This window comes from Lytechinus variegatus, chromosome 1, assembly GCF_018143015.1.
Source record: "Lytechinus variegatus isolate NC3 chromosome 1, Lvar_3.0, whole genome shotgun sequence".
NCBI classification, from domain to species: Eukaryota; Metazoa; Echinodermata; class Echinoidea; order Temnopleuroida; family Toxopneustidae; genus Lytechinus; species Lytechinus variegatus.
In genome coordinates, this window is record NC_054740.1 from 94,534,285 (window position 1) to 94,558,781 (window position 24,497).

General features: G+C 34.8%; 1 protein-coding gene across 1 annotated transcript; it reads left to right on the forward strand.

Annotated features, from left to right (window-relative positions):
- Positions 1-110: 110 nt before the first annotated feature.
- On the forward strand, positions 111-22,902 carry LOC121429171 (integrator complex subunit 9-like). Its single transcript, XM_041626109.1, has 19 exons — positions 111-219; positions 4,524-4,651; positions 5,104-5,170; positions 5,958-6,020; positions 7,987-8,070; positions 8,393-8,448; positions 9,290-9,497; positions 10,657-10,746; positions 11,258-11,414; positions 11,948-12,128; positions 14,292-14,395; positions 15,832-15,960; positions 16,479-16,603; positions 17,413-17,493; positions 17,926-18,012; positions 19,903-20,001; positions 20,529-20,690; positions 21,418-21,474; positions 22,273-22,902. The coding sequence occupies exons 1-19, from the start codon at positions 211-213 to the stop codon at positions 22,390-22,392; spliced, it is 2,007 nt and encodes a 668-aa protein (XP_041482043.1). The 5' UTR covers positions 111-210; the 3' UTR covers positions 22,393-22,902.
- Positions 22,903-24,497: the final 1,595 nt, after the last annotated feature.

Sequence of the window (24,497 nt, forward strand, 5' to 3'; positions counted from 1 at the left end):
GCTGCCCGGCCGAACGGGCCGGGGCCGAAGGATCCTCCACAACCACACTCGTCTCGCGATCGATGGCGCCCGTCGTCCTAGTTTCTTCCGTATTTTGTTATCTCGAGAATACCGTACCATACCATCTGTGCTGCTGGCTGCAGAGGCCTGAGGAAAAGAAAACACCGCAAGAATATCCTACATTTTATACAAAAAGCAGGAATAGCCAGCATGAAATTGGTAAGGAAACCTATCCGACCTCCTGCCATTATGTTATTGTTGAAGTGTGTGTTTTTGTGACTTTTACAGCCAATTAATGATCGGTCTGCTATCATTCACAAAAACAATAACATGAAAGCTAGCATGTGGAGCTATGTTAATCCAGCAGATTTATAGCCGGGCAAGGCAGGCGGCAAGGACGAGTCCAACTTTCCAAGACGCTGCTGTTGAAAGAAGAATTCAGGTTGAAAAAAGAAAGAAGGAAAGGAAAGAAAAGAAAGAAAGGAAAGAAGAAAGAGGAAGAAAACTCAAACTTCAGACAAAAGAAATTCAATCATCTAACAAAATTCTTACTGATAATGTATTTGTTTTTTTATATAATACCGGTATATTTTAAAAATTGTTAGCAAACTAAAAATGTTTTAGAATTAGAAACCAGTGGCCCGTTTTTTAACACCGTCATAAGTCTAACTTCTTGACTAAATCAGAGATAGTGAGCTACTTGTCCGCTAATAGTTTCACGAAGCCCTCTTTACCAAGATTGGGTACAACAACTGACAACCTCACTAAATTAAATATTTATGACACCTCCGAACCTGTCACAACTTCTTTCTTAATGACGTAGTGGCATCATGTGGGTAGACTATGACATGCAAAAGTGCCTAGAAATGTGAAAATTATAATCTTATGTAATCAATCAAAGATGTTGAAATTACATCAAAAAACAAGTTGGATAATGCATTCTATGATCATGGTAATACAAAGAATCTACAAAAACTGTTAGTAATACTCCACAAAACCATTCATTTTGAAATAGTAAAATAATTTATTTGATAAAGATTCTACTACGTCAGGCCATCCATAAATGGACTCATATTTGTCGTTTTCAGACCCCTATTAACATTTTGATAAATTCTATCTCTAATTTATGCATAGAATTTGTCAAATAGTAAGTTTCAGTATCTAAGATTTAAAAGAAAATTGTTAAACTATATTTTGATGATGTTTGGAATCGTAAAATACCGTATAATTATCATCATTTTACAACGAAAGCCGTTATGGTTTTACTTTCGTAAACTATTAAAATTGGATATCCCGGGGGTACCCATCTCAACGTCCACATGTGATTTTTTAGTCACGAGATCAATTATTCATAATTCTCAGCAATTGAATGCTCAAGTCTTCATGGTCTAAGTATGTATGGTGCATAATATACCTGTGCTATTATTCTTAAAAGATGAAATTCCCAATTCATCACAATATTTGCAATTTTGTTATAATTTTTCTTTTTGAAAATTATGCTATTTTGTGACTAAGGCTACGTCTCGTCTGCTCTTTTTACCGATAATATCGATATCAAGGTATTTTAGTTAGGAAGCCTTTCGAGGAACGCGTTTAGTAAGATTGGAACTAACTCCGTGGTTGGTGGATAAAGATATGACTAACTTGTCCAGGTGTTCAGAAACGGGCCCCTGTAACATTTCAAAGTGAAACATTGACAAACCCAGGGGGGGGGGGCACTGAAATTGACGAGTGGTCGAGTGGATACCGTGTGCAACCCCAAAAACACTTAAAAAGGATGTCTTTTTTTAAGATAGGGCACGTTACGTACGTAACGTAATATTAAGGGTGTCAAAAACACTAAAATATTGAAAAACGGATATCTACTTTCACTAGGAAAGCTACGTGTTTAGGGTCAAATTTGCAATGGTCTAAAAATTAAGACTAATATATTTTTAAAAGATGTACTTTTTGCCCCAAGTGTTTAGAGTACGAGGTATGGGAGGTGAATGAGCAAAAATAATTTGAAGAAAGGATACCAAAAACTAATTTGGCAGGGGTATCTGAATTTCAAAAGAAAATCACATGTCTAAAAAGTTCAATATCTGCTCTTTTATTTGATACCTCAATCACTGAAAATGGTCAAGCAGTAAAAAAGTACTGTTCCCTCAAAACAATGCTTGTATTTCCATAATTTTATTAAATAAACATGTTTCACCGGTCTGCCTCAAAAGCTATCGCACGATTAACCAAAAACTTAATGCATGGCTGATCATTAACAGAACAGAGTGTCAAGTGAGTCTCAATGCTAGCCTGTAAAACCTATTCATTTTATGAAATTATTGAAATTCAAGCCTTATTTCAAATAACCAGAACTTTGTTATTTCTTGACCATTTTCTGTAATTTATGTATCAAAATAAAAAGCAGATATTGAACTTTTTAAAAATGTGGTTATCTTGTTGAAACCCAGATACAGCCCGCCAAGTGACTTTTTGGTATCCCCTCTTCAAATTGTTCTTGCTCACTCATGCGTGAATGAGAAATAATGTAAGTAATTTCAGATGAAAAAAAATCTAAGCTTTACATTGGTAGGTCATTTGTCTATTGTATTTATGATTAAGTTATGATAAAGTTAAACCATTGATAAATCTCGTTTTTTTTTTTGTTGGACACACTGTATACACAGGTCTATGCATATAACATACATTGTGTATCAAGGGCTTGCAAGGCCGGGTGGGATTAAAACTTTCTGACCTCTTTCAGGTTGGTGTTTAATTGTAAATGTGATACAATCATTGTTCATTTTTGACAAATTATCTTGGTAACATCATTTTTTAAAACTGTATAGATATTTAAAAAAAAATTTATAATTGTTATCTTGTCATTTTGTTGCTATCACTTGAGTAATCAAGTTATCCCAACTGTCTAATCGGGATCTGCTGAATATTGTAAATTTTGCTAATCGATTTAATAGCGATCGGTGGCAAGCCATTCGATCAATCAATGTTTACTCCCAGGCCTAGTCTATATGTAATAAAGTATATCACAAATAAATTTAAATTGATACTCATTAATCAAATAGGAAAATATGCAAAATACATGTAAATATGCCTAATATGTTACCATGATCATTTTAGATTTTCTCATTTGTAAGAAATGTGTCAATTTATACCCAAAATTAGATTGGAAAAAATAATACAATAATATAGGTTAAAGTGAGTATGTTTGTAAAGAGAGACAGACAGAGCTGGGAGATGTAAAAGAAAAAGAGAAAAGCAAGAAAAAGGCAGGGAGAGGTAGATAAAAGAAAAAAGGGCAAGTGAATAGGGAGGAGAGAGAGGGGGGGGGGGGGGGGGAATCACACCGGCTGTGCTTGAGCAGTGTCCTAATGATTTGTAGGACAAATGGCAAGGCATGTTTGATAACTTATAATTATGAAAATTATGCAAATAATGTTTACATTTATTAGCTAAGAATAAACTTATCCAAACTGAGATGAGTGGATACAGGAAATGAATTGGAAAGCAAATAGGATTAGAAATAGTGGAAGAGAGAGAGAGAGAGAGAGAGTAAGAGAAGAAAAGATATTAGAGACTTTTAGGAGCAGTGAACGTGAACGGCGTCGCAGTCCTCTGATCGTTCGAATCAACGTCGTCGTCTGCCCTTGTTCACTACAGATGCGAACATTTTAGATTTCACTCGACTGGTACGTGTACGTACGTCCACGTGAAACAGCACGATAACCAGCGGGTCATGACACGCTGCCCGACCCGGAAGATCTGGCGTACCATCGCCTGGCGACCTGGTCGGGTGATGCGAAGGTGCAACTTGTGCACACTTGCCCTTTCACTCGCTTTGATTCCTTTTTACTCGAGTTAGGAAATATATCGATATATATTTTGTAGATCAGAAAGCAATTTCAAATATGGTAAACATAATGCATCGTACAACTTACATTAATTTTGTAAAAAGTCACTGAAAACTGTGTTTTAAAAGGGAAAGGTTGATCTTCATGCTGAGCTTGAACGGTTAAAATGACGTCACTCACGTGCACGTCGTCTATGATTTAGGAGAACCGCAAAATGGATGTGGCGAGGTTCTCAATTCTGATAGTGGACGTGTGTGAGGACCTGAGGCATATGGCAGGCCAAAAAATGACGTCATCTCGTACCAGTCCACTACGTGGACGTACATTTCTAAAAGTGCTTATTGATGGCTAGTGACAGGCGCAGACCTCTATTCAACATGGGGTAACCGTTAGAGCATGATGCGGGAGTGAATGTATTCATTTAAATACAGGCCTTATGACATTGTGATTATAGTAATTAGAGAGCTAAAGGTATTTCAAATGGGCACAATTCACAATATCAATGATGTGTCATCAAAAAAACTCCTCCAGATTTATCATAAAACTGATCCCTACTCGACGAATTGCTTTATTTATAAATAAGTTACGAAGATTTATATTGTACATGCTTGCATTTTCTGTGGAATTGAGGCATTTATGAACTTTTAAACCTTGACTATTTCCTCTTTATCACAGTATTGTCTGTCTGAGCAACCTAGTGCACCATGTCTTCTATTGACGTTCAAAGGGACAACAATTCTTTTAGACTGTAGTCTAGACCTTGGCAGTCTTCAGCATTTCCTTCCAATGCCTCTGGTTCCAAGGTAATCATCCTCATCTCTGATTAGATCTTTATCATCTGGGGGTGGATCCAGGATTTTCCAAAGGGGGAAGGGGCACTTTAAGAAAAGAATCAACAAAAAGGGCATGGGGGAACACGAGCCCCTTTGTCACTCCCTGGATAATATATCATCATCTCAAGAAGAAAGCCATCATCTATGTTCAAAATGTTTATTCTGAAAATGACAATCAACTCGTGCATTGGTCTGCATATTGAATTGAAAAGAAAAGCTGCAATGCATACTTACGCGTCATGATGCATAAAATGAAAATACCTACACATTGAAATACATAATACCAGAGTATTTTATCACCAGTGTAGATGAGATAATTGCTGAAGTCAATATCTGATTGAGTGGATCCCTTCATCAAGCAACATCAAGTTTATTGATTTCATTTTATAATAATTTCTTATCTTATCCCTTTATTCTTGTAGCACCCAGTTTTCAAAAATGCCAAATTGGAAGCCGAGTGAGAAAGGCCATGGACTTGCACATTCAAAGGTATGAAGAATTAAAGAATTTAAGGAGGCGCGATAGCTCAGTCGGTAGAGCGGGGGATTCGTATTCTGGTGACCCGGGTTCGATTCCCACTTGGTGCGCTAGTGCCCTTTGGTAAGGCATTAATCCTCAGTACCAGGTCCTTCGGATGGGACCTTAAGCCGTCGGTCCTCTGGTTGCTTGCTTACAAGCATTCATGCTTTCTTAGCAATCAGGTAAAAAATCACCACCAATCAAAGAGGAAGGGAAGGGGAAAATGAAATAAATAATTGTTAATGATACTGTATGAAATAATGTTCAATTTTATTTTGAGGACTAACATCTAGTTTTCAACCATTAAATGTAAATCTTAAATTGAAATTAAATTAAATCCATAATTTGTTGTTCAAAATAGACATGAAATGAAATACTACAAAAATTTGCTTTGCCCAATTGATCATGGGCCCGGCAGCCACTTTGCAGCGCCAGATCGACGAGGCTCTATCCCTTTCATTGTTGAACGCCAAACAGGGTAGCAGCAACTCCCATCTTTTCACGTAATTTGGTCTGACGCGGCCGGGGTTTGAACCCCCTACCTCCCGGTTGTGAGACGGACGCTCTACCAACTGAGCCAACACACTGGTTATGCTTTGATGCTAATGCTTGTACTTTGTTGAAAGTGAAAGTTGGATTATCATTCTTAAAGCTTACAAACTGAACATGGGTTCTCTTGGTGAAAAATAACAAATTTAATGATTGAACTAACTTTATTTTGCCTCTACCCAAATGATTTGCTGATCACTTTGTACAGGAGCTGAAGGAGTGCAGTGGACGGGTGTTTGTTGATGCCACACCAGAAGTTTGTACTCCAGAGGTAAATATACAGCAGTTGATACATAGAAAAGTATTGGAAAGATATAGTGATGGATTTACATGCAGTCTACTAGAACAGAATGAGCACTCTATAAAGCCTACAAGAAAAGCAGAATTCAGTAGCTTACAAGTTATATAGTAAAGGTGAATTATAAACTTGACATCAGTTGTAATAAACAGGATTTTAAATAGTACCAGGATGTAAAGATTTTTAATGGCAGACAGAATAGAAATAAATGTGCATGCAATGTGGTGCTTTATGTTTCACTGGAGGGGTGTCAAAACCTTGTATCTCTTTTTTTTTACCTTCCAACCAAACCAACAGTCACCCAAAATGAGTTTTGAGATTTTTGTTGATTTGATATAAAGCACATTATAAGTTTTAAAATGGTGTAAGTTATTAAACAACAATAATCCAATTCTTTGAAATTTCATGGATCTATTTAATGAAACTTGAACATAAGAGCAATCAAGTATCCCTGAGCACCCTGCGCGACTTTCAGGACACATGACCAAGGTTAAAGGTCACTTAGGGTCACAAACTTTGGCCATGTTAGGGTATTTGTGGAATTGTCATCATAACTTGAAAAGTTTATTGATCTAATTCATTCGACTTTGACATATGAGCAACGATGTATCACTGAATATTCTGTGTGCATTTGAGTTTATATGACTATGATAAAAGATCATTTAAGGTCAGTGAACTTTGGCCGTGTTGGGGTATTTGTTGAATTAGCGTCATAACTTTAAAAGGTAATGGATCTATTTCATGAAAATAGACGCATAGAGGCATTCCACTCGTAAATTTTATATATTCTGTGATGCAAGATTTTAACAGCCCAGTTCCTACTGTGCTCAAGATATGGATATGTGCATCATTACAGATGATGGTTATTTTTTAAATATTTGATAAGAGATATACAAATACTATGTTTGAATTATCATTTCACCTTTAATTTACAAATTAATTTCAAATTCAAATTTCAAATTCACTTTATTCACATCCATTAAAAAAGGATACAAAACATACAATAATTACATAAACATGATAAAAATCAATCAATACATAATTAAAAATCAATATGACAAAAGAAAATGGTAAAAACCAATACGCAGTGGTATAGGGGATTGGCAAAGGCCAAAGACCTATCGAGGCCAATCCCCCTTAGTTCTGCGCAATGGTTAAAAACAAAATTATACAAAAGAACAGTAATTGAACTTGAACAGTCACATGTACACCAAAAAAAAAAAAACCTATACAAATACAAGAAAAAAACATTAAAATCCTTAAAATCCTATGATATTCGTTTTATAAGTTTCACATGTTATGAACAAGTTTCTTAACTAGTGAACTTTGTATGAAAAATTGTAACATTAACCCTTTGAACCCTGAATTATTTGGGGCGGTCGTGACATACACCCTGAATTATTTGCACATATATGACTTCTCGACTACATTCATACAATCCCCCATGATTCGAGACCCAACGGCACCTTCCCCCCGCTAGTACCCGGCCCGAGCCGGCTGAAGTTGTTTGGCTTCTCGTAGACCTAGTCTACAATCAGAAATATCATATTCAGTGTCTGTTTTGGGCTCAAAATCACTGTTTTCACCAAAGTGAGATATACCAATTGCTTCCCCATAGTAAGCACGTGACTCGCCGCGTATTACCGCACCTACGACACGAGCAATCACAAAAAAGTGGCATATTTTGGCCATTTTTGAAGCTAAATCCTTCCGAAATCATTGCCGACATTGACTGAAATCATCGACTAAATATTCCCACACGTACTAGAAAGATGACGTCATTTTAGAAGATCACCTGACATTTAGAATCCATGCTTTTGAAGTCACATGGCTGTAGGCCGGTATTCCGGTCTATCGGGTATTTGCGTGTTTTCTGGCAGGCCGGTATTCCGGCCTATCGGGTTCAAAATTAAATTTTGACCTTTTTTTTAATTCATAGTTTGGAATGATTGACATGTCAACGGTAGATGCCATCTTGATTTCTAACTATCATTGTATGCTTGGACTACCATTCATTACAGAGGTAAGATACACTAAACCTTTTCTCAATATCCTGACAAATTTCAACATTTTGAACAGTATAGATATGTAAAACTATATGTAATTTATGGTTATATTTCTTTGTGTGTATTTCTTGTGTTATCTAATGTTATTTTTTATCATCATATATATAATTATCAATATAATCACAGATCTGACAATCTGCTTCTATTCTTATGTTAGTTATACTGCATGATATTTCAATTTTCCAATTAGAATAAGAATATATCAATGATAATGAACTGATATGTCCTCAAAATTGTTTGTTTCGAAATTAAAATAACTTACATATCCTTATCATTCAGTTTACAGGTTTCAAAGGTGTCATATATGCAACAGAACCAACTATTCAAATTGGCAGGTACAAAGTAAACTTTTTTTTTCTTTTTGACAAGTGCACATACATTATTACCAAGAATACTTTCTTGTATTTTCATTAATTTGAATATAAGATAAAAGAGCATTAGTTGATTAAATAGGCTGCTCTAGGGCATAGGTGCCGTGGCAGGGTATTGAACCACAGACTTTCATGTGACAAAGTCATGTGCCTTATACATATACCTCTGGGCCATTCGCTCAGGGCATTTCTACTTCAGAGTGAATTGAACAATTCAAACTGTCATAGAATTCTCTAGGAAAGATGCAACAAGAATAACCATGTTACCTGTACGTTGATATAAAAGATGATTTAGAGTATTTCTGTACTTTTAATGATGAATGCACAACATTTGTGAGTGGGATGGTGTAACTTTCAGTGCTATGATAGCAACACTCTGACTTAAATAACCACAGTGATAATTGAGCAGATAATCTCCTGACCATGTGAGAATCATTGTACAGGAATGCTCCCATGGGAGTGGAGAAGGTGCATACATTGTGCATGGGCAAGTCAGAATCAATGACCGGGTTGATAATATACACGTGTCTGTACAGCACTTAGAGAAATTGCTCTTGATTTATTATGGAATATTATTATTGTCACACAAAACTACTGTAATTCCTGCTTTTTATTCACCAAGAAACTGCCTATTTTCAAACAAAGTTTATTGAGATTGATTTGTCAGTTGTCTTTCTTTTTATCCTCCAAATGACTGTATTATGGATGTTGATGGTGATCCACAGCATTTATATTGTGCCATATTTCTGTTCAGAAACATTCATAGGCGCAAGCTCATCCAATTAAGCTAATTACTATATTACAGGCAAATGATGGAAGAGCTTGTTGAGTATATGGAAAGAGTTCCCAAGAAGCAATCGTCCTCCCCCTGGAAGAAGCCAGACTTACTGAAATCGCTCCCTGCTCCGCTCAAAGATGTTAAATGGCTTGGATGCTGGAAGAAGTGCTACAGTAAACATGATGTGAATGCCTGTCTATCTAAAATTACCAATGCAGCATTCTCAGAAAAGCTGGTTAGTGCTTTATAATTCATTTATTAATGTCATTTCCATTCAACAGGGAAGCCCCATCAGCAATACTGTTATACAAAAGGGCCTTGAAATTGGATGTGGTTTTGATAAAGTCAAAATTTTGCAATGGAAGCACCATTAGTAAGCATTCACTTTGGTAGATTGACAGTTTGATGTTATTAAATAGGTTTATGATTCATTCCTTACAACATGTTCTGTCCTTGAAAGTGATTATATTCAATTGACTCTCATGCTCATTCAGGTTGGATGATTGCCTGGATTGTAACATCTTAAAATAGACTTAATACCCTAGATCAAGAAAATATGTCGAAGAAACAATGAACAAGTTTACAATATTTTAATTCTTGGTAGTGGTTCATATCAGAGTCTCGTTGGAATCTATCTTGGATTCCATCTTACAAATATTAATGCTTTATCAATTGAATCAGTTGCTTCTTTAAGACTAGTTTTGTAAAATGTTTGTTTTACTGTAATAGATAGGAGATGATAGTGATTGATTCGAGTTGTACCTTAAAGGTATTGTTTAACTTTGTGAGCAGTCGATTTAAAAAATTCTCAAACCAAGATGAAACATGTGTACAAGTGCATGTATTAGAATTACTAAACCCTGAAAACAACCATTATTGAGAATGAAAAGCTAAAACTACAAGGCAAATCCTGATTTTGTAAATATGCATCTTATAGACGCCTAAATAGTACACATAAGTGTATGGGATGAAATTAAGACGGTGTTTCCGGTCACTTTATATTTCAATTCAAAGCACTAAATAATTATTTTCAAATGCAATTTTTTTCTGGGCTTCATTTTGTAACATATCACAGACACAGGTGACAAATGTGACCTTCTAGCTCGGATTTTTTAAAAATCAAACCAATATTAACCAATCACTTTAACATGTATCAAGACTCAACCATGTCAAGGCAATGTTTGTCAGTGGGATATCAATGATAACATTTATGTAATGATGTATTTGTGTCGACTTGCCTACATTTCCAATATTACTGCTTCTATTATGATGTTTGTAGAAAATTCAGACCCTTTTTGTTTTTCTGATTTCTTTATTTGTTAAATGTGCTTTGTATTCTTATAAAAAGCACTTAATATTATTTTGTATTTTTATTTGTTTTGTGTTTATATTAGAGTTTATTTGGAGCCCTGACATTAGTTCCATTGAGTTCTGGTTTCTGTCTTGGAAGTTGTAACTGGATCATCAGCTCAGCTTATGAAAAGGTGAGTCAATTTACAAAATATGGACCATTATCCCTTCTATTGATTCTTATGAGGACGGAAGAAAATAATTCAACCTGATTTCTTGAAATATCTATTATGATGCAATGTCTGTAGTAATATTAACTCATATTATGAATGTCACCATATTTTGAAATTTCTGCATAATTCTACATTACGTTTAATTCTGTCCATTGGTTGTTTATGATGGCAATTTTTTTAATGAAGAATGTTTATGTAATACTGTACACAGTGCTTTGTCTTGCTTTGGATAAGTACATGTACAACGGAAGACTTCCCGGTATTGCACATTTATACAACTGTCTTGTATGATGTCATGACTGACCATATTTAGATCATATTAGATAGATGTTTAAAATGTGAACATTATTTGATCGAGGTTGTTATCTGAGTTGCTATTCAGAGAGAGTGGACAGTTACCATAGCCCCTGGTCAGTGATGGCAACCATTAGTGAGCCCTTTCTAGTGACCTTTAACCTTTGTTATCTGATAGGTATCGTATGTATCAGCATCATCCTTTCTCACCACACATTCTATGCCCATCAACCAAGACCCATTAAAGAACAGTGATGTCATTGTACTGACAGGACTCACACAGACTCCAGCACACAATCCTGATAGCATGTTGGGAGAGTTCTGCAGCACACTCAGTGAGTCTAATATTAGCCAATCAGATGCATGGATATCAGTAGCTTATAACAGTTGTCGTTGAAAATTAGTGACTGTTTGTCTTATACAATGCTCCTTATATATCTCCTGGTTGTCTGCAGCTGACCATGATGGACTAAAGATGTTGATCAGTCACATCCTAATTCCTTTCTGTCTTATGGATATGCAATCAATTGTTCATTCAATTAACATACTTTATAAATTAAAATATAAAAACTTGGAAAAGTACCCTTCTTTATAATATCTGTGAATTTAGTTTAGGTTGTACTTTCATTAACAACAGAGGAGTTCATTAAATATTGAATTTGAAAAATGCCATAAACTAAAGCTGAATGTCAGAAATTAATTTTTCTCCATTTCACATAATTTTATGAATTAATCGAGACATGTTGATGCATCAGAACAGAATGTTTTCAATTTTCATTTCAAATTTATTCTTTTTTAAATTATTATTTTATGTCATTAAATGGATTAATGTAAGATAACGATATCCATTGTCTTTACCCCTATCTAGCCATGACCATCAAGAGTGGAGGAAATGTCTTAGTCCCATGCTATCCTTCTGGTGTGATCTATGATCTATTTGAATGTCTTGCTGGTTACATGGAGAGTGTAGGTCTGATGCAAACACCTCTCTATTTCATCTCACCTGTAGCAGAAAGTTCCTTAGCTTTCTCACAGATACTCTCAGAATGGTATGTAGTAAAAACATTGGTAAACATTGGCAAACGCCTCTCTATTTCATCTCACCTGTAGCAGAAAGTTCCTTAGCTTTCTCACAGATACTGTCAGAATGGTATGTAGTAAAAACATTGGTAAACATTGGCAAATGCCTCTCTATTTCATCTCACCTGTAGCAGAAAGTTCCTTAGCTTTCTCACAGATACTGTCAGAATGGTATGTAGTAAAAACATTGGTAAACATTGGCAAATGCCTCTCTATTTCATCTCACCTGTAGCAGAAAGTTCCTTAGCTTTCTCACAGATACTGTCAGAATGGTATGTAGTAAAAACATTGGCAAACACCTCTCTATTTCATCTCACCTGTAGCAGAAAGTTCCTTAGCTTTCTCACAGATACTGTCAGAATGGTATGTAGTAAAAACATTGGTAAATTGCCACTTGGTCTACTCTTAGTGGCCCATATTTTGAAGTCAGGCTTACCTAGGACTATGGTTCAACCCTGTCCTAAACTTAAGGAAAGCCAAATCTGTCTAAATTTTCCTTACAGTGTTTGTTTATGTTTACTCTGTTCTTTTGTAACTTGTGAATGGTGACAAAAGCTATCTTATTTATCCATCCAAATGATTTGAGGGAAAAATGAGCTGATACATTGAAATGTAAGTGTTATAGATGTACATGTATGCCTGTATTGGCTATCCTTAGTTAAACCACGTATTTAAACCAGAGCTTAAATTAAACCCGATCTCAGAATATGGGCCACTTTATCTACCTTTGGTTTGTTCTCATTTCACATGGTCTAATCTTAGTTTGTCTACAACTAGTGTGTATACTTACATTTGGTCTGAGCCCATCCATCTATTGTTTGAAATAGATATCTGAAATTCAATTACTATGAAAATTAATTTTGCCCAATCGATCATGGGCCCGGCAGCCACTGTTAAGTGCCAGATCCAGAGCTGCCAAGCAGTAATGGTTTTCCATATTTAGTACTGAAAAATGAGAAGATTACTGATGGTTTCATGCAAAATACTGATTTCTAAAGTTCCAGTTTTATGTAGTGTTCTATGGTATTTCTTTAAAAATACTGATTTCCTCACCAAAATACTGATTATCAGCTTTTATAATACTGAAATGATCATATTCAGGTTGGCAGCTCTGCAGATCAACGTTGCTCTATCCTTTAATTCATTGAACGTCAAATAGGTTAGCAGCAACTTCCATCCGTAACGTCTTTTGATCTGACGTGGTTTGGGTTTCAACTCCTGACCTGCCAGTTGTGAGACAGACACTCTACCAAGTGTAATATAAATTCTGTGGATCTTCATTCAGACATGCTTTACCCATTTACAATATCCACCTGCCTAACTCAACTTAGTCTATGTAATTAGATGAACTGTTTATGAACCAAACTTTCATTTGATAAAGTGCAAAATGATAAGTAGATAAATGGAAATTAGACCAACTGGGTATTAGTCAAAATGATATTAAGTACAAGTGATAATTGGAACAAACTAACTATACCAAGTCATAGTAGACCAAGTGGGATTAGCCATTATGGTATTAGATGATCAGAAAATTAGTTCATCTGCATTTTTTTATATTCACTGTTCATATGTTGCTTATCTTATGTATGACTATTTGAGGATCTACTTCACATGAATAACAAAGTTGTCTTATATCCATATTATACTGATGGCCCTTTCCTCTGCATTTCTTTTTAATACAAGTCAAGATGGATTGGTTATCATAAATGTTATAGGTACTGAACTAATAGTTGTATGAGTGACAGGTCTTGATTATTTTTGTCCATGTTCTGTGAGCGGAAAGAATCACAATGTTTCAATTCTAACTTTTATTCTACCTTACTAAAAACAAGGAAGTATGTTTTATTGTGTTTGAAGCCTTACCAAAGCTAGACTTTGCATTTAAAACTTAGAATTTAATCCTCGCTCTAATTCTCTCATGGTGCCTGTTACGTAAAGTTTTGATATTGTTCATACAGTTGATATATATGCTTGATTTTATAGAATGATCAATGTAAATTATGCAGATGAATCACTAAGTGCTAAACTTGGTGATACAGGGCAAGCATACTAATTGCTTTGACTCAACCTAAGACAAGTGTAAAACCTTTTTTCTCCCCACCCCCCCCCCCTCTATCTCTTTTTCTGAGCAGGCTGTGTGGATCGAAGCAATCTAGGGTTTATCTACCAGAACCTCCATTCCCTCATGCAGAACTGATTAAGAATGGCAGGTTAAAACACTTCCCAAGTGTGCATGGTAAGTTGCTTTTGATTGCACTATTACTATACACATAATGTACTCTGTAAGTGTGTCAAGACATGATCACTGGAATGAGTTTGTCAGTGATAGTGGCGATCACTGTCACACTGAAAGAGCATGTATCTGGATGTGGGGATCAATGCTAGAATCCTTGGTAACTTCTAAAACAATTATACCATGCAACTTATCCCATTACTTGTATTTGGTCTTTATATGTTTGATAATGATAGTAATGATAACAGTACTTGATACGATATAAAAGGTGGTGTGGATTGTGCTATTTCTCTCTTGGGCTTACATATTTCACATTACTTTTGTTTTTTAGTTGATTTCCTTAAAAATTTATATTTACCTGAAAGAAAAAAAAATATCTCACTCCTATTTGAATGTTTACACGATAAAGACTGCTATATATTTCTTTTTTAATTATTGAAAAATATGTGCAATCAAATTTAAAGGACAAGTCCACCCAAACAAAAAACTTGATTTGAATCAAAAGAGAAAAATCTAATAAGCATAATACTGAAAATTTCATCAAAATCAGATGTAAAATAGGAAAGTTATGACATTTTTAAAGTTTCACTTAATTTTACAAAATTGTAATATGCATAGTAATATAAAATAGTTATATGCATGTCCTGGTTGGTATGCAAATGAGGAGACTGATGACATCATCCGCTCACTATTTCATTTGTATTTTATTATATGAAATATTCTAATTAACTCCCCATTGTCAAGTGAAACAGCAATAAATTCCTCCCTGAATATGTACTATTACCATTACTTTACATTATATGGTTCAGTCAAGTTGGCCCTCAATGTCAAATCTGTAATAAATGAAAAATTGTATAATTCAAACAATAAAAAAACAAAAGAAATAGTGAGTGAGGGACATCATCGGCTGTCTCATTTGCACGTCACTGAGTCGTGCATGTCAGTGTTTTGTGAAAAACAAGTGAAACTTTAAAATGTCATAACTTTCTTATTTTACATCTGATTTTGATGAAATTTTCAGCATTATGCTAGTTTGATTTTTCTCTATTCATTCAAGTAAACATTTTTCTGGGGTGGACTTGATCTTTAATTGATATTTGTCATAAATATACATGAACAGGGTGCATAACAATACATATTCATGAAGCCCATATTTTTATTGTTCAATTACATTATCAGAGTTTGTTTATGTATTTGCAGTGTCTAAATCTTTGCAAAGAAAATGTGATCTATGTTAAACCAAGAATTTAAAAGGAAACCTTTTTTGTTCCAGGCATGTCTTTTTAATGAACAATTGAGCTGTTTAACTATCATAATGCCTTTTGAATTTATTAAATGTAATAAACTTTTAATTGATATCAAACGTAATGGAATTTGATTACATCCGATTCAGATTGTATATTTTGTTCAAAAGTTATCTTCATTGTCTATTCATACAGGTGAATTTAGCAACCAATTCAAAACACCCTGCGTTGTATTCACTGGACACCCCTCTCTAAGAATGGGAGATGCCGTTCACTTCATGGAGATGTGGGGCAAGAATAGTAACAATACAGTACTCTTTATTGGTGAGTTGGATTTACAATGCAATATATAGTTAAACTAGCTAGGATGTTCTAAGAATTACCTGTCTTTAACTTGTGCCATGCTGCTGTTGTCATCTGTCACCAAATGATACCCATAAATCCCATAGAGCTGCAGTTTATCTGGCACGTCAAGGGTTAAAGACTGATTTTTTTTTTTAGTGTAGTTTAATTGGAGAGAACCGTCTACAGAAGGAATTTTCATGTTTATTAGCACAATAATATATAGATAGAGTAACATCATTGACATGTGCATGAGATGTAACTACATGTATTTGTGAATACTGGATTTTGAAACAGAAGGGGCGCAAATTTATGGCTCATTTGAACATAAAGGGGCACGGATTACTATTTTCTTAGATTTAAATATAATATCAAAATGTATGTTGAATGGATGATTCTTGAAATATAGAGGGGCATGCTCCCCCTGTACCCCCACCGTGATCTGCCATTGATGTAACTATACCCGGATATAATCTTACATATTGTTCATTGTTGAATAGAGCCTGAGTTTGCGTACCTGGATGCTCTGGCCCCATACCAACCGTTAGCAATGAAGGCTTGCTACTGTCCCATTGATACAGCTCTTACCTTTCCTCAAGCAAACAAGTTAATCAAAGATCTCAAGGTAAGAACAATAATCATCGTATCAGTTTAACACTCCCCATCCCCTATAGTGATCTGATAATTATCCATCATCAACTGTGGTAATACTTACAGTATTGTAAAATTGAATATGATTTTATTTGCCTTTTCATTGCCATCAATATCACCAGATTTCATTAATTATCATCATCGGCAGAAAAATTAGTTATAATAGATTGGATTTATATAGAACCTTTTTATAAAGGATACAAAATGCTGTTTGAGGCATAAAGCAAGTTAAGATTTATAATTTCATAGGTGCTTTTTTCAGATGCTTTTTGATAAGTAGCATTGCGAAATCTATGAATAATAACAGTTATGATTTTTACAGCTTTAAGTTTTAATTTTGTAATTTCACCTGCAAGCACCTACCCAATGTTTTTATATGAATTTCTATATCTTCATGGTTTTTGGCTATTAAATGTTTTTCTTTAATAGAATCATGTATGGCATTTTTCGCATTGTCTAATTATGTATGGAATTCAGTGATAAAATCTGTTTCACTTTTCTGAGAAATGAACAATATTTGAAAGTATGTATTACATGTTTATTGATTTTGGTACCGATTTTAATGTATTATATTAGGGAGCTGCTGGCATTTAACATCACATTATATCCATGTATTTCATACAATTTCTCTTATTTTTCATCTTTTATAAAAACTGATTGACTTAATAGTGAAGAATTCATAAAAAAAGTCAGCAGATATCACCAAATTATGTCCTGATGGTTTATTCCAAATCTATCAATGAAAAATTTGAGTGTTTCGTCTAATTTTTTTTTAATTGACAGCCTCTACAAGTGGTCTTACCTGAATCTTACACCAATCCACCAGAATCCCATCCTTTGAGAACAGATCTAGTTGTAGAAGTGGTATGTAGTAATCTTACAATGTTAGTCTTTTGGATAACAAGGCCTTGTTATTTTACATAAAATGCTTTTTCCCGGGGAAGCTGTTACTTTTGTGACAAAAGTTGTGTGACGTTGCAATTTTTTCATGATGTCATAGGATTTTATATTTGGCTTAACAATAACGTCTGAGTTAAGAATGATATCCCAAAGTTTATAAAATATCATTAGAAAAGATTTCATAGACAAGCAAAATGCTAAGAAAAATGCTCAAACTGAAGCAAATTGCTTCTGTCGCTTATGGAATATGAGCCCTGATTTTGTCAAGAAACTATTATTGAAAAGAAACATGCCCCATAATTGATGGAATGATACCTACCTACCTTTCCAATAAATACCATGCTTTCGTGAATTTTTCATTAAAAAGATTGATATATGTATTTTTCTGTGTGATAGGAGCCTGCAGCTACACCATACAATCGTGATGATGTCATTGGGTTACTAGTGAAGAGGAGATATGAGAAGGTTGAGATTACACCTGAGGTAAATATAGGGGATACCTGAAAATGATAATGTTAAATTGATTTGGGTGCTGGTCTACACAGGATGGATAGTTATATGTAAACACTGTGTAATGAACTGTACATTGTTTCATATGGTAAGGTTATTATCTCACTGTCCTTGGCTGAAGACACGTTGTGCTGAGATGGAAACTATCTTTAACTGCAACATCAAGTTTGGCTGATGTAGTTACTGATAAATTTCTATTTATTTTTACTACTGTGGTGTTAGCAACCTACAATCATCTCCATATCAAAGCTTCATAAATCATATTTATGCTAAATTGCTTTAGTTTTCATTCAGACAAGGCCTCATGTCTAATATGATTTGTATATAAAGCAAGTGACTTATAAAAAGACTAGTCGCTTAAACCCTAAAATGTCATCCACAGCACCTTTAGGAACCTGGGGTGGTATTCTGTAACTCTGTCATAACTTTTGTCATAAATTTTGTCATTCTGTCCGAGATGTGACAGCGCTATGATTGTCACAAATCGGTATTCTGAACATTGTCTTTTCCCTGTCATATCTCTCAAAGTTCCCACACATCTTTTCGGAAGCAAACCAATCAAAATCATCGTTAGTTCCCGGTTGGAGCCCTTCTAGCCAATAGAAAAGCCCGGTGGCAAGTAGGGCGTATCCCCAAAACAGTTGCTGGCATCGCGCAACTACGCGTATATTGATGCGCTTAATTACAAAGAGAGACAGGGAGCTGTGAAGGATTTTAGAGGAGAAGTAGAAAAAAAAAGAAGAAAAACAGAGAAAAAAGAGGAATTCATATGAAGGGCCTAACTAATTGTAGCATGAAAAAATAATTTTGAAAATTGTCATGGAAGATGAGTGAAACTAATACCACAATCTAATCTAAATAATATAATTGTTTGCTTGACATTCAGTCGGCAGGGTATCGGGATATTTGGTACTAAAAGATATGACAAAATTTATGACAGCTACCACCCTGTCATAACTCCTGTCATAACTTTTGTCATATCTTTTGCTTGTATAAAAAGATTACGCGCATTTAAAGCCGCATATTTTTGCTGCACGCTAAAGAGAAGAGACAAAATTTATGACACTGTTTGTGACAAAAGTTATGACATCCACCAGAATACCGATTTTGTCATATCTCTGAGATAAGATAAAATATAGAGAAAAGACAATGTTCAGAATACCGCCCCAGGCTTGGATTTCTTGTGTTAATCATCGTTTTCAGTTTAAATCTCCTACCAAAGATAAAGGCGCCAAGCAAGAAATGTATCATCGCATTAATGAACCCCACATCACAGAAGTGAACATACTGGGTCTCGTCTTACAAAGAGTAATGATTGATCAAATCAATCTCAAGTGTGTGGAAATCCATCCTTATCATAATTTTTTCTACAGGAAATTTGCACAATCTTCAAGTAAACAAAGAATCACACTGAATCTTCAAGAAAACGATGAATGTATGAATATACCTTATGTCTAGAAAATGTTTTGAACAAATTTGCCTTCTAGATGTTGATGTGGCTGGTTCGACCATAGGTGCGGTTGATCAGATCAATTGCAACACTTTGTAAGACGAGGCCCTGGTCTCATGAAGTCATCAGAATTAACATTGTGGAGTGGCACATTGGCATGTGCTCTTGAATAATAATACCTTCACTTATTTGCCAGAATTGAAAAGGTCTTTAGACTGTCACTGGGTCAGATAATTTACTGGCTTTGGCCCGTCTCAGTCCTTTGCGTGGCTTGGAAGAGAATAATAAGAACCAAACCATGAGGTCTTGTCATAAGAATGATATGGTGGGAAGTTTTTCAGCAGTGGATCCAGAATTTGGCAAATTCAATGCAGTGATATTCATCATGCTTTCTCATGTCTTTCATCGTGCAGGTTGCCAGCAGTCTATCTCCAGTAGAACTTCAACCAGGTGTCTTGGTGTCCACTGTTACTGGTCAACTTAATCTCCATGACAACAAGTTTATTCTAGAGGTAAGAACAATTCTCTATCTCTTTCGCCAGGGAAAGCTTCATAAGTTACAAGTAATTTGTCGGGGTGTTCCCGTTATTGTCATATGCTTTGAAACTTTCAAAGGGTTTAAAAGCAGTTTCTGGTGTTATATTCTGAAGAGGGTGAAAGCCACAAATTGAAAATAATGAATTTATCACTCAAATTTTGAATTTTCTTTAGCTGATTGGGTAAACTTTAAAAACTCACCCATCTTCATTTGGATAAGTGTTGGCGAAAGGATCATTTGAAATATTCAAGTAAATAAACCAGATGGTTACATTCTTATTTCTTTTCTTTTTTGTTTGAAGAATGAGGCAGGGTTTTTTTTTTTTTTGGGGGGGGGATTTCCTTATGACAAACTACAGTACTCATAACTTTTGGCCTCAATTGGAAATTCATATAAACATGAAGCAGATAGTAATTTGAGCATTGCAACATCTAGATAATGGTGCGATAAAATTATTTTGGTGTTATTGGTTGACTTAAAAGCAATGTTTTCAATTTTCAGGAGCTGCCTTCACCTCAAGCCAGCCTACAGCTTGGCTCTGGTCAACCTCAGAGAAAGAGAAAACGAGAAGAAGAGACCACACCCAAAGTGTTTACCTCTCATCCTAAGAACTATGTCTATGGTAATATTGACATGGAAGAGTTTGTCCAGAGTCTTGCCTCGGTATGAATGCCTGTTGATATTACTTATCGAATCTTTAAGAATTTCTATTACTCAACTCATGTACTTGCTTTAAATGAAAATAAAAATAGTATTTCATAATAGTTTTCATAATTCAATTCACTTCAATTTACTTATTAGATAAAAGTCACACAAGTATTAAATATATACATTGTAAAATGTGAGGATCAAGCACCCTTGAAAACAGTGGCTTGAAAAGCAATGGGATCCATAACAAATAAATGACAGTGATACAAACACAGCAAATAGTTTGAAGAAAGACAAATGAAGTAATAATGGGTGTATGCATAGTGCGCAAAACAATATTCACAACAAATGACAAAACAAGACAAAACAATAATATGTCATGAAACAAATTCTCAGACATTTTCAGGATTGTACCATATAAATGAAATGTCTCCAAAGTACTGTATCTCGGCAGGACTATTATCAACATGTTGAAAATCATTAACAATTTCTTTGAAATTATGATTGTTTCATTCAAGTATTTCAAGTTTGTATATATCGATCTAAGGTTTAATATACATTTATTAATTTTAATTTTCCTATTGTATTCTTACTACCTTTTGTGCTCATCCAAAAATATTTGATGAAGATTTGTCCTTTAGATACAAAATTTTGCAGATCAACGCCCCCACTTACATACACATTTTCTGAAGAATTACTAGTTGTGTGATTATGTTTAATCTCTTTATCTATTTCTTTATAGAATGGCATTGCTGATGTTAAGGTAGAAAGCACAGGATCAGGTCATATAGTTCACTTGGTAAGACAATATTGCTCCCCTATGCAATTCATCAACAGTTGATTTGATCAATATAATCAAGCATGAAAATCATAAATTTGTGTTACAAAGCCCAGAAGATTAACCATTTTCAGGATAGTTAAAGAAAAAAATCCTACATTGAAAGCAAATTTTTTACAGATCAAATTTATAACACTCATTTTGCATTTTTTTTTTACAAAGTTTTCATTTTGGTTGGATTGAGTTCATTTCTGTCATCTTTTTGACAAAGTCCTGTTTTGAATATGTTAATATAGTTGCTGTTTTGATTGTCAGTTGTGTTAGCATATATGACTTGTCTAGGTGCCAAAAATTAAATAATAGTAATTATATAAATAATAATTTACTACACCTGCATGGAGAGTGGCAAATATAGAAAGACACCTTGCCAAAGAGCACAAGTACTGCTGTGGGATTCGAACCCCGGACCTTGTGGTTCATAGTCCAGAGACTAGTCCACAACACCTCTGCAAAGGTCTTGAAGACAAAATAATTTTGTAATAATCAGTTAAATGAATGAAAATGTTCTTTTAAACAACTGAATTCACATTGTACTGTACCACATACTTTTTTGTAATTATATACAAATGCATTCCATGAAATTATCTTGTAATTTTATAATTAACAATCACTTGGTCAATTCTTAGGCTGAGTATGATGTGTGTTCACCTTGAGAGACAGGTTCCATTTATTACAATGTGATGTTTCCTTCATCATTTTATTGCATCATTTTGTAGCACGATATCTGAAGAAGTTCATATTACTCTCCCATTCACACAGGAATCGGAAGATACCATTATACAACTAGAGGAGGGGTCAACACATATCTTTTGTGAGGGGAATGAAAAGCTGAGGAAACAGCTGAGGGATGTGCTCATCAGTTGCTTAGGAAGATTTTGATAAAAGCCATATAATGACTTTGACAAACTTTTTGTTGAATGCAACATGTTTTATCCTGACTGATGGACAATAGCCCTGGATAATCAAGTATTCTTGAAGGAGTTTAACTTGGAGATCACTTGGATTTGAATATTGCAATGTGAAAGTTCTCTATCTTGGGTTGGTGAAGAAAAATGTTTTCTCTGCACCATTTTTAACATAATACCAAAAGAACCAACTTCGACCTTGCCTCATTTTGCATATTTATTTGATGGTGATCTGATCAGAGGTGCGATAAATCAGTCGGTAGAGTGGGGGTTTTGTATTCCGGTGACCCGGGTTCGATTTCCACTTGGTTCGCTAGTGCCCTTTGGTAAGGCATTAATCCTCATTACCGGGTCCCTTGGAGAGGGCCTTAAGCCGTCGGTTCTCTGGTTGCTTGCTTACAAGGTTAGCATAGCATTCATGCTTTCCTAGCAATTAAGTTTAAATTCACTATCATTTACCATTTGGGTCATGGGATCAAAGGTAGATAAAGAGGTAAATTTGTACCTGGATACAGATCTGTCTCTCAAAAACTTATAAAAGATTTGAAGGTTCAGCTTGAACTTCTGGCAGTGGTTGAGAAAATAGATTTAATTGCATCCAGTGATGTATCCATGTAATTCTTTTTCTTTGAAAGTAGCCCTTATTGAATGAATTGTAGACAAAGCAAATGGCCATCAAAGGTTTTTATTAAAAGAAAAGATTTGGGTTTAGAGCAATAATTTATTGATATTGATTGCTATTTCTGCTGTATTTTACACTGAATAAAAAAAAAAGATACTGTGGGTTCCATGGAAGAATACTTCTGTTCTAGAAATTGCATTACTAGACAAGCCTATTGCAGAACAGGTTAAAGACCTTCTTAATTGTTTGCATGACTTATGTAATAAGTGTTAATAATAATATCTGAATTATGATTAAAACAGTATAAATCTACAACAGTTGCAAGTTGGCTTGAATGAATCAAAATCACTTTAGATTTTTAATATGCAATACAAAATTGTGGTTTAAAAACGTTGGAAAGCACTTTAAAACCACTAAACGTGAGAATTCTATTAAACATACCATATTGTCAATTATTCAGCACGCTTTTTTTTCACTTATGCCCCCCCTCCAACACATGGATCAACACTCCAAGATAACAATGTTTTTACATATGAAACAAATAATAAACTTGAATCATGATAGGTGCTAGAGCCAAAGGTGACATGTAATGATATATCTTTGTATAAGTTTGTAATGTCATGTGTTTGATTTTATTGGGTTGAATTTCCCTTTAAAACAATGTCAAGTTATTGGTTTCTGTTATTTCCATCCCATGGCCCATAGAATTAAAATCCCATTAGTTTTAGATGAAGCTTTCCATGATTTAACATTAATTGCTAATCTGCTATCAATAATTATTTTTTATGCCACTGAACTTTGGGATACAGTGACTCAAAGAGACTGAGAAGTTGTTAATGATTTAACAATTCGTCGCACGCATCATGAACCGTCCTCTCTGCGCACTTCGATGCGAAAGTTAGTTTTGCAGAAAACGCATTTAAAGAAAAGCTTTTTTAAAACCAGCAATAAGTGCACCTGCAAAGAGAGCAAATTATTACTAGTGTCTTCGTTAAAAAGTTCAAGTTCCAAAGTTTCATCCCGTATCTTTATATTTTCTTGAAGTGAATTTTTACACTACAGTGGGCATTGTAACAGAGCGGAAGGTTTGTGGTGAAATCGCGAGGCGCGACAGAGCACCCTTATCTATTCCAGAGAGGACAGTTCGTGGTGCGTACAAACGAATTAATATAGGCTATGGATCAGGTTTCTTCACAAGTATTTCTATATTTGATACATGTTAAACCTGATGACTACAGTGTAATTCCCATAAGCTTTGTATCTTGATTACCAGGGTCAGCTGGAAAATGGCATTAAACCAGTTGATGTAATATTAGTCCGTCTTTCGCTATTGTACGGTTATAATTGAGCAAGGTGCCACACGGAAAAGGAGAAATTTTCATATAGTGCTTCTAGACCAGTTTTTTACGCTGAATATGAATATATGAGGTAACCAGGCTGTATCCTGAAAATTAACC